Source organism: Panthera uncia (genome assembly GCF_023721935.1).
Source record: "Panthera uncia isolate 11264 chromosome E2 unlocalized genomic scaffold, Puncia_PCG_1.0 HiC_scaffold_19, whole genome shotgun sequence".
Classification (NCBI taxonomy): Eukaryota; Metazoa; Chordata; class Mammalia; order Carnivora; family Felidae; genus Panthera; species Panthera uncia.
In genome coordinates, this window is record NW_026057588.1 from 13,045,010 (window position 1) to 13,056,346 (window position 11,337).

Genomic DNA, 11,337 nt, shown 5'->3' on the forward strand with positions numbered 1-11,337 from the left:
CTCGGTATTTCTTAAGATTAAGGACACTCACCTACAAACACAACATTTCACATCTAATAGAATTAAGATTTCCAGGGGCGCCTGGGTGGCTCTGTCGGTTGAGTGTCTGACTCTGATTTTGGCATGATCTCATGGTGCGTGAGTTCGAGCCCCACATCGGGCTCTGTGCTGACAGTTTGGAGCCTGCTTTGGATTTTCTCTCTCCCACTCTCTGTCCCTACCCCACTTGTTCTCTCTCTCTCTGTCAATAAATGAAAAACCTTAAAAAAAAAAAAAAAAAAAAGAGCACCTCGGTGGCTCTGTTGGTTAAGCGTCTGACTTCACCTCAGGTGATCTTGTAGTTGGTGAGTTCAAGCCCCACATCAAGCTCTGTGCTGACATCTCAGATCCTGGAGCCTGCTTCAAGTTCTGTTTCTCTCTCTCTCTGCCCCTCCCTTACACTCTGTCTCAAAAATAAATAAACATTAAAAAAAATTAAAAAAAAAAATTCCAGGGGCACCTGGATGGTTCAATCAGTTAAGGGTCTGACTCTTGATTTCGGCTCTGGTCATGATCTCATGATGGTATGTGAGAACGAGTCCCATGACAACTGGCTCTTCGCTGACAGCAAGGACCCTGATTGGGATTCTCTCTCTTCCCCTCCCCTGCGTTCAGTCTTTAAAAAAAATGTAATAAGTAAACATAAAATAAAAAGAATTAAGAATTCCACAAGTCATCTGATATCCAGTCTATACTCAGATTTCCCCGTGAATATCTTTTGTAGCTGTTTCTCCAACACCCCCCCCCCCCAGTCAGGATTTAGTGAAGGTTCATACGCTTATTTGGTTGTAATAAAGACATTATACAGTAATTTTCATTCTGGAAAATCCTCCACCATCAACCCCACCAAAACCTTTTTCTGTTTTCTTGAAATTGAATTGTTGGTGGAACAGCACAGTTGTGCTGCAGATGTTCCACATTTTGTATTTGTCTGATTGTGTTCATGTTTAATTTGTTCCTCTCTGTTTCCTATAAGCTGAAGGTTAGGCTAGAGGCTTTGTGAGATTCAGTTTATGAAATTTAACAGGGAGACTCCACAGGGAGTGTGTGTACTTCCTAACGCATCATATCGGGTGGTGCCCAGTGTTGGGGTGTCCCTCTCTTGTGGGTAGAGAGTTTCATTACATGGTTAAGGTGGTGAGAACCACATCTCCACATCATAAAAGGATATTTTCCCCTTGCAGTTAGCAAGTAACCTGTGGGGTGATGTGTTGGAGCCTGCCAAGATCCTGTTAACCTTTCACCCTAAGGTTTGAGCATCCATTGATAATTGATGCCTGAATCAAATCGTTTAGTTAGCATTTTCTAGAGCTTACTTTGGCCAGAAGCTTTATTTACAACTAACAATTCTTCCCAGAACTCCAGAAGAGTTAGCAAATGAGCTACTTGGAGAAGCTAAGTCCCATTGTCAGTTTATCAGACAAGTGTTAAACTCCTGTCTACCTATACCCCACCCCACAAGTCCCCCTCTCCTTGAATTAAGTACCTGTGCTATGCCAACCGCTAATGCTACCACCAAAAGGACATGTCGAGCACCATTCTGAGCATTTCGTGCGATTACTCTTTTTTTGATATTAATTAATGAATTAATGTATGTATTGATTTTTAAGTAGGCTCCAAGCCCTACTAAGGGCTCGAACTCATGACCCTGACATCGAGAGTCACATGCTCTACAGACTGAGCCACATAGGCACCCCGTCCCCCCCAACCCCGGCCTTTTTTTAAAGATTTTGTTTTTAAATAATCTCTACACCCAATGTGGGGCTTGAACCCACACTCTCAAGATCAAGAGTTGCATGGTCTTCCAACTGAGTCAACCAGGTGCCCTTATATGATTATTCTTTTTAATCCTCAAAATAATCTCATTTTAAAGGTGAGGAAACAGGGGCATCTGGGTGGCTCAGTTGGTTAGGGATCTGACTTTAGCTCAGGTCATGATCTCACAGTTCGTGGTTTTGAGCCCCCCTTTGGGCTCTGTGCTGACAGCTCAAAGCCTGGAGCCTGCTTCGGATTCTGTGTCTCCCTCTCTCTCTCCGCCCCTCCCCCACTTGAGCTCTGTCTCTCTCTCTCTCAAAAATAAAATACACATTAAAAAAAATTTTTTTTAAGGTGAGGAAACTGAGACCCGAGGGGATTCAAACACTCGCCCAAAGTCACAACGTTACTTAGGGTATGAAGCCCAGGATATGTGACTCCAGTGCCATCCACTCCTGCCCCCTCCCTCCACGCCTATAACCACCATATAACTGCCCAGCATTTGCTGAACGTGCTATAGTGCTCTTACAGATACAAACTTATTTTAATTTTCCTAACTCCCAAGGGGTAGGTAAGAAGATGCCCATTTAACACACTGTGTGGCTCAGAGAGGCTAAGCATTTTTCCAAGGTCACACACACATCTAATGAGTGGTTAGAATTTGAACCCATGCCTATCTGGCTTACAGTACAGACCCGTTAGAGTTGGGTGTGTAAGAAGCTCAGTTTGGGTTTGGCAAGTGCATGGGCAGGTGTGAGGGGCCTGCACTTTGAGAGGTTAAAAACCCCTCCCCTCTACTGTCCCGCAGGGAAAACGGCCACCCCACCTGGCCCGGTCCCTTCACGCAGTAACCGGGCATGCGCCCTGGAGCCAACCTACCCTCCTTTCGAACCTTCCCTCTATAGGCTCCGCCCATCACCGTCCAGGCCCAATCCCTGGGTGGAGGGCGGGGCCGCCACGGGAGTGGGCGGTAGTTAAGGAGAGTCAGGAGCCTGGAGTCGTGCGCCGGAGTCAGAACTGCGTCTCACGACCCAGGCGCCGGTTGCTGAAGGAAAGCGAGCGAGCGATGCTGCCGTGGCCGCTTCCTGATTGGCTGTGCGTTGATCCCTCTTCGTTCTGATTGGCAGCGGGTGAGCTAGGTATGTAAATGAAGTGAAGGGGCCTGAGGAGAGACGGGAAACCCTCGGCGGGGTCGTTTGGCCGGTTCGATCCCCGGGTCCTGCCGGTACGCGCCGGGGCTGCCCGGGATCGAGATGCGCGGGCCTCTAAGTGTCGCCCGGCCGGGTTGGGTGAATCACGTCGCAGCCCAGGAAGGGGGCGGAGGCGCCGGCTTCTGGCTCCGGCTGCGTGACTCACCCGCCCCCGCCGCCGCCGCTTCGGAAGGAGCCACCTCCACTGCCTGCCGGAAGCGAGCGCAGGCAGAGAAGGCGGAATAGTCCTCCGGGGATCCCAGCCCGCACGGTCCTGGGCGGCAAGCTGGAGCGACAGCCAGGACGTGGGGGCAGTGTCGAGGATCCCGGGGTCTGAGGAGCCGGAATCCCCGGGGAAAGCCGGCCTGGCGCCGCTAGGGGGCACCGGGACCAGGGGGCGGAGTCGGGTGGGGGCAGAATTCCTGCGGTTCTGAACTCCCGGGTCTGCGGGGAAGGAGGCGAGGACCGTTTTTAGTAGGGTGGGGGGTTACTTCTAAGGTCCTGTTGGGCAACTCCCCGGGGACTGGACCTTGCACGCTTCCAGTCTGAAAAAAGCAAGTTGGGGCTGGGGTCCAGAACTCCAGGGGCCCCTACCTCGGGGAAAGTGTGGGTCCTCAAAGTTCTCTCAGTGGCCCCCTGTGCCCGTCAAGATTTCCCGGCAAGCTCTGTCTACTAGGCCTCCCAAATAAATCCTGAATCGATCAACTTCCTTCCACGTCCACTACCAATCACCTTCTACTCCAAGCTACCATCATCACCCCAAGAGTGCACTAGCCTCCAAATGGAGCTTCCGATCACGCTCTTCCCCGTCTCCACTCCTCCCCACTCATCTTACTCCAAGCAGCTGAGGGGGATCTTCTGGAAACCTAATCCACAGCACCACTCTATTCCCTGCTCAGAACCCTTCAGTGACACTCACAGTAAATCCAAACTTCTTGCCTCTGCTTGCTCTCCAAACCCTGTTCCCTCCCATGTCACTCTGTGCGCTGACCACACGGGTGTTTTTTCAGTTCAAGCTCATCCAGCCTCCAGGTCTTTCTTTGCTTTTGTTGTTGTTCTCTCTTCTCTGAATGCTCTCCCCCTGGTTCTTCTATAGCTGACTCCTTCTCCTGCTTGAGGGCTCCACTCAAATGTCTCTTACTCAGAGGAGCCTGCCCTGACCACCCCCCAGAATCTTTTAGTGTCTTCCTAGCACCATCTGTACATTTCCTGTATTTAAAATTTCTTTTTTTTTAATGTTTATTTATTTTTGAGACAGAGAGAGACAGAGCATGAATGAGGGAGGGTCAGAGAGAGAGGGAGACACAGAATCTGAAGCAGGCTCCAGGCTCTGAGCTATCAGCACAGAGCCCGACACGGGGCTCGAACTCACGGACTGTGAGATCATGACCTGAGCCGAAGCCGGTCGCCCAACCGACCAACCGACCGAGCCACCCAGGCGCCCCTACATTTCCTGTGTTTATGTATGTATTTGTCTGATTTATAGACATTCAATAAATGTTAGGTTAAACTATGTGAAACAGCTGCTTTCATGGGTTAAAAAAAGGTTGAATATTGGGCATTTCACATGGTTCACTGAAGAAGTACATAATAATAGCTATTAAAAGTACTTGTTAATAAGAATAGTTACAATGTAGGGGCGCCTGGGTGGCTCAGTCAGTTAAGCATCCGACTCTTGACTTCTGCTCAGGTCATGAGATCGAGCCCCGAGTCAGGCTCTGCGCTGATATCAAAGGGACTGCTTGGGATTCCTCCCCCTCCTCTACCTCTCTCTCCCCCCTCTCAAAATAAATAAACTTAAAAAAAATAGAGTGTACTAGGCACTGTTGTAAGTGCTTTTTGTATATTATTTATTCCGGAGAACAACTCTATGAAGTAGATACTATTATCATCCATTATCTTAAAGTTTCCCTAAGGAAGCACAGGCTCAAGAAGTTAAATGACTGGCCCGAGATCACACCAGACACCCAGTTACCAGAGCCAGGGTTTGAACTTGCCACGGACTTTCTATAAGTGAATGACTCGCCCCACCCCCCCACCCCCTGCAGATGATGCTGAGCAAAGGTCTGAAGCGCAAGCGGGAGGAGGAGGAGGAGGAGCCGGAGAAGGAAGCCTTGGCAGTCGACACCTGGTGGCTGGATCCCAGGCTCCCAGCAGTGGCACAGGCACCCCCGGCTGTGCCCTCCAATTCCCTCTTAGACCTCTCGGTGCTCAAGCTCCACCACAGCCTGCGGCAGAGTGAGCCGGACCTGCGGCACCTGGTGCTGCTAGTGAACACCCTACGGCGCATCCAGGCATCCGTGGAGCCCGAAGCTACCCTGCCCTCCGTGCCCAGCCCGCCTGAGGCCCCTGGCGTGGCGGCTGACAGCCTGCTGGCCAGCTCAGACGCTGCCCTCTCAGCCTCCATGGCCAGCCTTCTGGAGGACCTCAGCCATATCGAGGGCCTGAGCCAGGCCCCCCAGCCCTTGGTGGACGAAGGGCCGCCGGGCCGCCCCAGTGGCGGGGCCCCACCCGGCCTGGGTGCCTTGGACCTGCTGGGCCCAGCCACTGGCTGTCTGCTGGACGATGAGCTCGAGGGCCTGTTTGAGGACATCGACACCTCTATGTATGACAGCGAACTTTGGGCACCAACGTCTGAGGGCCTCAAACCCGGCCCTGAGGATGGGCCTGGCAAGGAGGAAGGTCTGGAGCTGGATGAGGCCCAGCTAGACTACCTGCTGGACGTGTTGGTGGGCACACAGGCGCTGGAGCGGCCACCGGGGCCGGGGCGCTGACCCCCACAGCGGAGATGGTGGTTTGGTGTCCAAACTGAGCCTGGTTGCTGGACTAACTGTCCTTGGAAAGACACAGCTAACTTCCCTAGAACGGAGAGAGGGGCTTTGGAGAGACAGAATCCATTCCTGAGCAACTTCACCTCTGTCCTCTTGTCTAGGGCTAATGAGGGGAGTCTGGGACTGGCCCTTGGGAGGGGATGACAGGGCCCGGTGGCTGGAATGTGATTTGGACCAGGCCCTGTGCTGGACTGAATCGGCGGAGGTCGTTCCCGGGGATACTTTTTCCGTGATGTGGGACGAGACTGCACCATTTTCTGGAAATTAAAACCAGTCCTGGGTTATTTCAAGTCTGTGTGCTTTGTCTCTGGGCTAAGGCAAGGGTCAGGTAATAACCTCCAAATTTTACTGAGCGTGGACTGTGTGTGCTAAGCACCTGACGTGTGTTCACTCTTTTCATCTTTGAAATTAGATGGCCATTATTACTATCCCCATTTTACATTTTGAGAAAACTGAGGCTCCGACAGGACATCGCATGAGGGGGTGGGTTTCAAGCCATGAACTTTACTGCTTTCTTGTTCTGGTAAGCGGATGAGTTAGCTCTGGTAACTGGCCCTCTAGAAAACTCCCCCCAACATACTCAGCCAGGTTTCCCTGATTGTGCATGATGATGGTGGTCGTGGTAGCAGTGGAGGAGCCCCAGGCCACCAGAAATCATGGCCTTGCCTGAAGTCTACCTGTGTGTCTTGAGGCTGGGGGTGGGGCAAAAGGGAGGTTTCAGAATGAGCCAGAAATAAAAGCACAAAGCTGAAGGCTTGATGGAGCTTCTCCAAAGAGCTTTGAGAGCCAGCTCTCCAAGAAAATGGGGAAAGGCACGGGAGACTCCAGCAAGTTAAGAAGAAAAAAAAAAAAAAAAAATCCACTCGGGGTCTCATCTGCCTTTGGGCAGGGATAGGGCAATTTGGAGGGTGCCTCTGAAATAAAGCCACCGGTTTTAGCGGCTTGACCGCAAAGCAGAGGCGGTCCTGCTTTCCTTCTAGAAGAAACCCAGGCCCTGGCGAGCTGGGGCCACCTGCCCCACTGCTCTTGTGATAGGGCCCGCCCGAGCGCCGCGCCGGGTGTCTGCGCCGCCCCCGCGGTCCAGCCGCATTCCTGGCCCGGCTGGGAGGGGCCGCACACTCAGAGGCCTGGCACGGGACCCAGGAGGCGTCCTTCCTGGCGGCTGTGGGGGCAGGGCAGCGCCCCGGGTGCGGGCGGGGGGAGGGGCACGGTGAAACCCACGGGCGGCCGGGGGGCCGGGGGCCGGACGGTGACCTGCGAGGCCCGCTGGGCCTCCAGTGGGGTAACGCCGGCAAGAGGACACCGAAATCGCCGAGCACCAGAGCCTCCACCCTGGCCGGAAGCTCTGGGGAGGCTGAAGCTGGGGTGGAACTGGGGGAGGCGGGCAGCTTCGGCGGCCCCTCGGGCCGGGAAGGGGCGGGCAGAGCGGAGCTTCCTGGAGGAGGAGAGGAAGTCGTGCCCATTTCTGGAAGTGGATGGGGCGGCCCGGGGAGGGGGAGTGGAAATGGCCCGAAGGGAGCTGGTGCCCTGGCTGAGGGTCTTCGGGTGCCTGACTCCTACACCGGGTGACTCCAATGGGATTCAGACCTTGAGAGTGTGGGTTGAGCTCTGCAATGCCCCCTGGTGCTCAGTCTGGGGGTCTGAGATGCCACTGCCTTAGTTCCCTGGAGATCTGTCCAGTGGTCAAGTAATCTCCCAGTGTAGGGCCAGCAATGCCCTCTGTTTACAACACTCTGGGGGCCTGTTTCCGTTGTCTCTGGGTGCCAAACTGGGGGACAGTCTGTGATGCATACTGATGCAGACAGCCTACCCATCTGTCAACGATGCTCGCATCTGCCCCTGTGCCTACTTGGCCAGCGATGCCCCCCCTCTCCCCAGAGCCTCTGTATACCGTTGCACAGGTTGTGGGCTGCGCATAGACTCCATGTCTAAGGGGATACTATGCGTGTTTCAGGCACCATTCATTTACATATTGACTGCAACAGTTTCCCAGCAGATGGAGGTCAAACGCCTTGGGGAAGGAGTATGCCTTTTGCACAAAAGCACCATATGGGCTGGATCAGCTCTAGTCCCATCCCACTGGTGCCCTCGGGTCTATGAGCAGCTCGTGCCTGAGGACCTATTCCCCCCACCCCCTACTCTCCCCATGTCTGACCCCCAGATGATTGCGCAGGCTCCCAGGCTCTAGTGTGCCCCACCGCCCTCAGGCTCAACCCCAAGAGGCCGCCCTACCTCAGCCAGCAGATTCCAGGGCCCACACCATTCCGAGCTGAGCCACCAGCCCTGGCGCTGTTACTCCTTTTCACAGAGCCTCTGTGTTCCTGCCAGGACACTCCCCAGCCAGGCTAGCTCCCCTCCAGGGGCATTCTCAGGATCCCCCATCGCACACACACCTCTCTCCTCAACACCTGGGACAGTTGTCCTTGCTGTCCTTCACTCCCCTCCCTTCGTTCCTTCTCTTATTCAGAAAAGATGTATGATGGCCTACTGCGTGCCTCGCTAAATCTGTGTCTGTCCTCTGCTCCTCTGAGATCTGAACTCTGCCCCTACCAAGGCTCATCTCCCCCACCTCCCCGTCCCATTCACGCACTTAAGGAACATTTACTGAGCACCTGCGGTCCCAGTGCAGAAATCTAATTATGCTTTTTTTTTTTTTAACATTTATTCATTTTTGAGAGTGAGAGAGACAGAGCATGAGTGGGGGAGGGGCAGAGAGAGAGGGAGACACAGAATCAGAAGCAGACTGCAGGCTCCAGGCTCTGAGCTGTCAGCACAGAGCCCGACGCGGGGCTTGAACTCACGAACCACGAGATCATGACCCAAGCCGAAGTCTGACGCTCAACCGACTGAGCCACCCAGGCGCCCCCAGAAATCTAATTATGCTTAAGTCGATGATTATTGATGCAATAAGCCATTGAGCAGAGGTTGTGCTGAAAAGCCAGATCACCTGCATTTGAACCTCTCTGCTTTGCCATCCTGTGGCTCTGTGACCCTAAGCAAGGGACTTCACGTCTCTGTGCTCATCTGTAAACTGGAACAGTAACAGCCTACCTCCAAGGGCTGTTGTCCCGAGGTGGATGTGGGGGGGGGGGGTTGTTGTAGGCAGAGGGAACAGTATAAGCAACGGCTAGCCCCTGAGGGACCCTAAAACTTTTTCTAGCATCTGGAAGCTCTGGGTTTGGCTGGAAAGAGGGAGAAGCAGTGAGGTAAGTGATGGGGCTGGAGGGGTCTGCAGGGGGCCAGGGCGCAAGGGACACTGGGTGAGGGACTTTACTGCTAAGGTACTAGGGAATCACGAAGTGAAGGAATCCCTCTGGCTGCCATGTGGACGCAGTGGTACAGAGATGAGACTAAAGGCCGGGAACCCCGAGGGGAAGCTGGGAAGGGACATCACATCCATGGCAGGATGGTTGGGAGGAAGGGGAGAGGGGTTTGAAAACCAAGAGGACAGGCTCCGGGATTGATGAATCTCGATGGGGCAGGGGCCTCACACAAGGCCCAGGGCTCTAACCAGGAGACCCATGGGGACAGTGGGGCTGCCTTGGGATGGTGACTGGGGGGACAAGTAGGTCTGGGGTTGACGCTGAGGCCAGAGAGGGACACAGTGGGTGAGAGGGGCTGGTGTGGGGACACCCAGGAGAAGGCATCTGGGTCTCGAGGCCCGTGGGACTGGGCTTAATAGGGAGGGTGGGAGGCAGGAGCAGGCAGAGGTGATGTGAGTGAGGGAGAGATACTGGCTGTGTTGCTGGGCACCCAGCTACCACTTGGCTCAGAGTGGATCGGAGAGGGTGGTCCCTGAGGACAAGCTTCCACCTCTTTCCCCAGCCGCACAGGATATCCTGTGTTTACTGAGGTGGCCTTGGCCGGAACCGGGACACTGGTGCCACCCCCTAAACTCAACTTCCCATGGCCACACCCCCTGGGGTGAGGGAAATTGAGAGACACAGAGAGAGACAGAGAGAGGGACAGAGATGAGGAATGAGGATAGAGACAAAGAGAGGAACAGAGAGGTACAAAGACACACAGACACACTGTTCATGACAAAACACGGCAAACTAGAAAAGGAAGCTTCCTCAGCTTCCCCTGCCTCTTTTTCATTCCCCGATTTCTCCAAGGGGCCCCTTGCACAGGCTGTCCCTCTACTTGGAACCCACTCTCACTGACCCACCACCTACCCAGCAGCTTTCCGTGAACTTTTTTTTTTTTTAATTTTATTTAGTTTTGAGAGAGAGAGAGAGAGAGAGAGTGGGGGAGGGGCAGAGAGAGAGGGAGACACAGAATCAATCCTTAGCAGGCTCCGTCCAGGCTCTGGGCTGTCAGCACAGAGCCTGACACGGGGCTCAAACTCACAAACTGCAACGTCATGACCTGAGCTGAAGTCGGACACTCAACCAACTGAGCCCCCCAGGTGCCCCTCCAGGAACTCACTCCTGCATATCCTTCAGGTGCCAGTTCAAATGTCACTTCCTCCAGGAAGCTCTCCCTGCCCTTTCTGGTAGTACCAGAGTGCCAGGCCCCTCTTATAGACCTAGATCTGTCCCTCATAGTGCTTAGCTCAGTATGTAAGTATACACTCATTTCACTGATCACTTCTTTAATGTCTGCCCTCATACCCCCCCGCCCCCCCCACACACACACACACTGGGAGTCTTGTGAGGGCAAAATCAGGGTCACTGTTGTGTCCTAAGCACCACCGAGCCCAGGGTTGGATACAGAAGAGGTATCTGTGAACAGCTGCTGAATGAATGTATACATGAGGAGGAGATATAAGGGGCATGTTTGGCCCGGGGACACAGCCATGAACAAGGAAGGACATAGTTGTCAGCTCCTAGAAATTTCACATGTGCTGACCTCTCTCTGGATTCAGATCCTCCTCACAGGCTGTTCCTTCTGCCCATAAAACTTCCCCTCCCTCTTCTCTTGCCTCGCTCCTGTAGGTCATCCAAGTCTCAGTTCACATGTCCCCTCCTCCAGGAAGCCTTACCTGACCTCCCTTGGGACCTTTCCTGGGCTCCCCCGTCAAGGCCCTGACCTTTTTCCCTGTGACTCTCTCACCCCAATCCTGGGCCATGCTGGGTCTGTGTCCCTGTTGGACTGTGAACTTTGTGAAAGCAAGCCCGGGCTATCTCAGTCACACTGTGTCCCCGGCACCATCCAGCGTAGGGCTGGACTCACTAACTGCTGACATTGGATAAAGACTGCTCCCTTTCTCCCCTCTGGTACACTTTGCCTGCATTTGTCCCCTCTCACTGGAAGCCCCTTCCTACACTTTTACCTGACTCCCCGCTTCTCCACCATCCAGTTTGACTTCAGAGGTCACGCCTTCCAGGAATCCTTTCCTGAGCCTGCCCCCCACCCCCACCCCATGGTACACGGTAAATGTAAGTCTGTCGGTATCTCCAATGCCCAGCAAAGAGGCTGCTGGCAAGGGCTTGTGAATGTTTGTTGAATGAATAAATGAACAGGTGAATGGTTGGATGAATCAATGAGAGAGAGAGAGAGAGAGAGAGAGAGAGAGAATG

General features: G+C 53.8%; 1 protein-coding gene across 1 annotated transcript; it reads left to right on the forward strand.

Moving 5' to 3' along the window:
- Positions 1-2,777: 2,777 nt before the first annotated feature.
- SERTAD1 (SERTA domain containing 1) lies at positions 2,778-6,099 on the forward strand. The gene is made up of 2 exons (XM_049620801.1): positions 2,778-2,933; positions 5,033-6,099. The coding sequence occupies exon 2, from the start codon at positions 5,033-5,035 to the stop codon at positions 5,756-5,758; it is 726 nt and encodes a 241-aa protein (XP_049476758.1). The 5' UTR covers positions 2,778-2,933; the 3' UTR covers positions 5,759-6,099.
- The last annotated feature ends 5,238 nt before the right edge of the window (positions 6,100-11,337 follow it).

What these genes read in the sequence shown, in the direction of transcription:
- SERTAD1 (XM_049620801.1), top strand. Translation starts at nt 5,033, where the DNA reads ATGATGCTGAGCAAAGGTCTGAAGCGCAAGCGGGAGGAGGAGGAGGAG.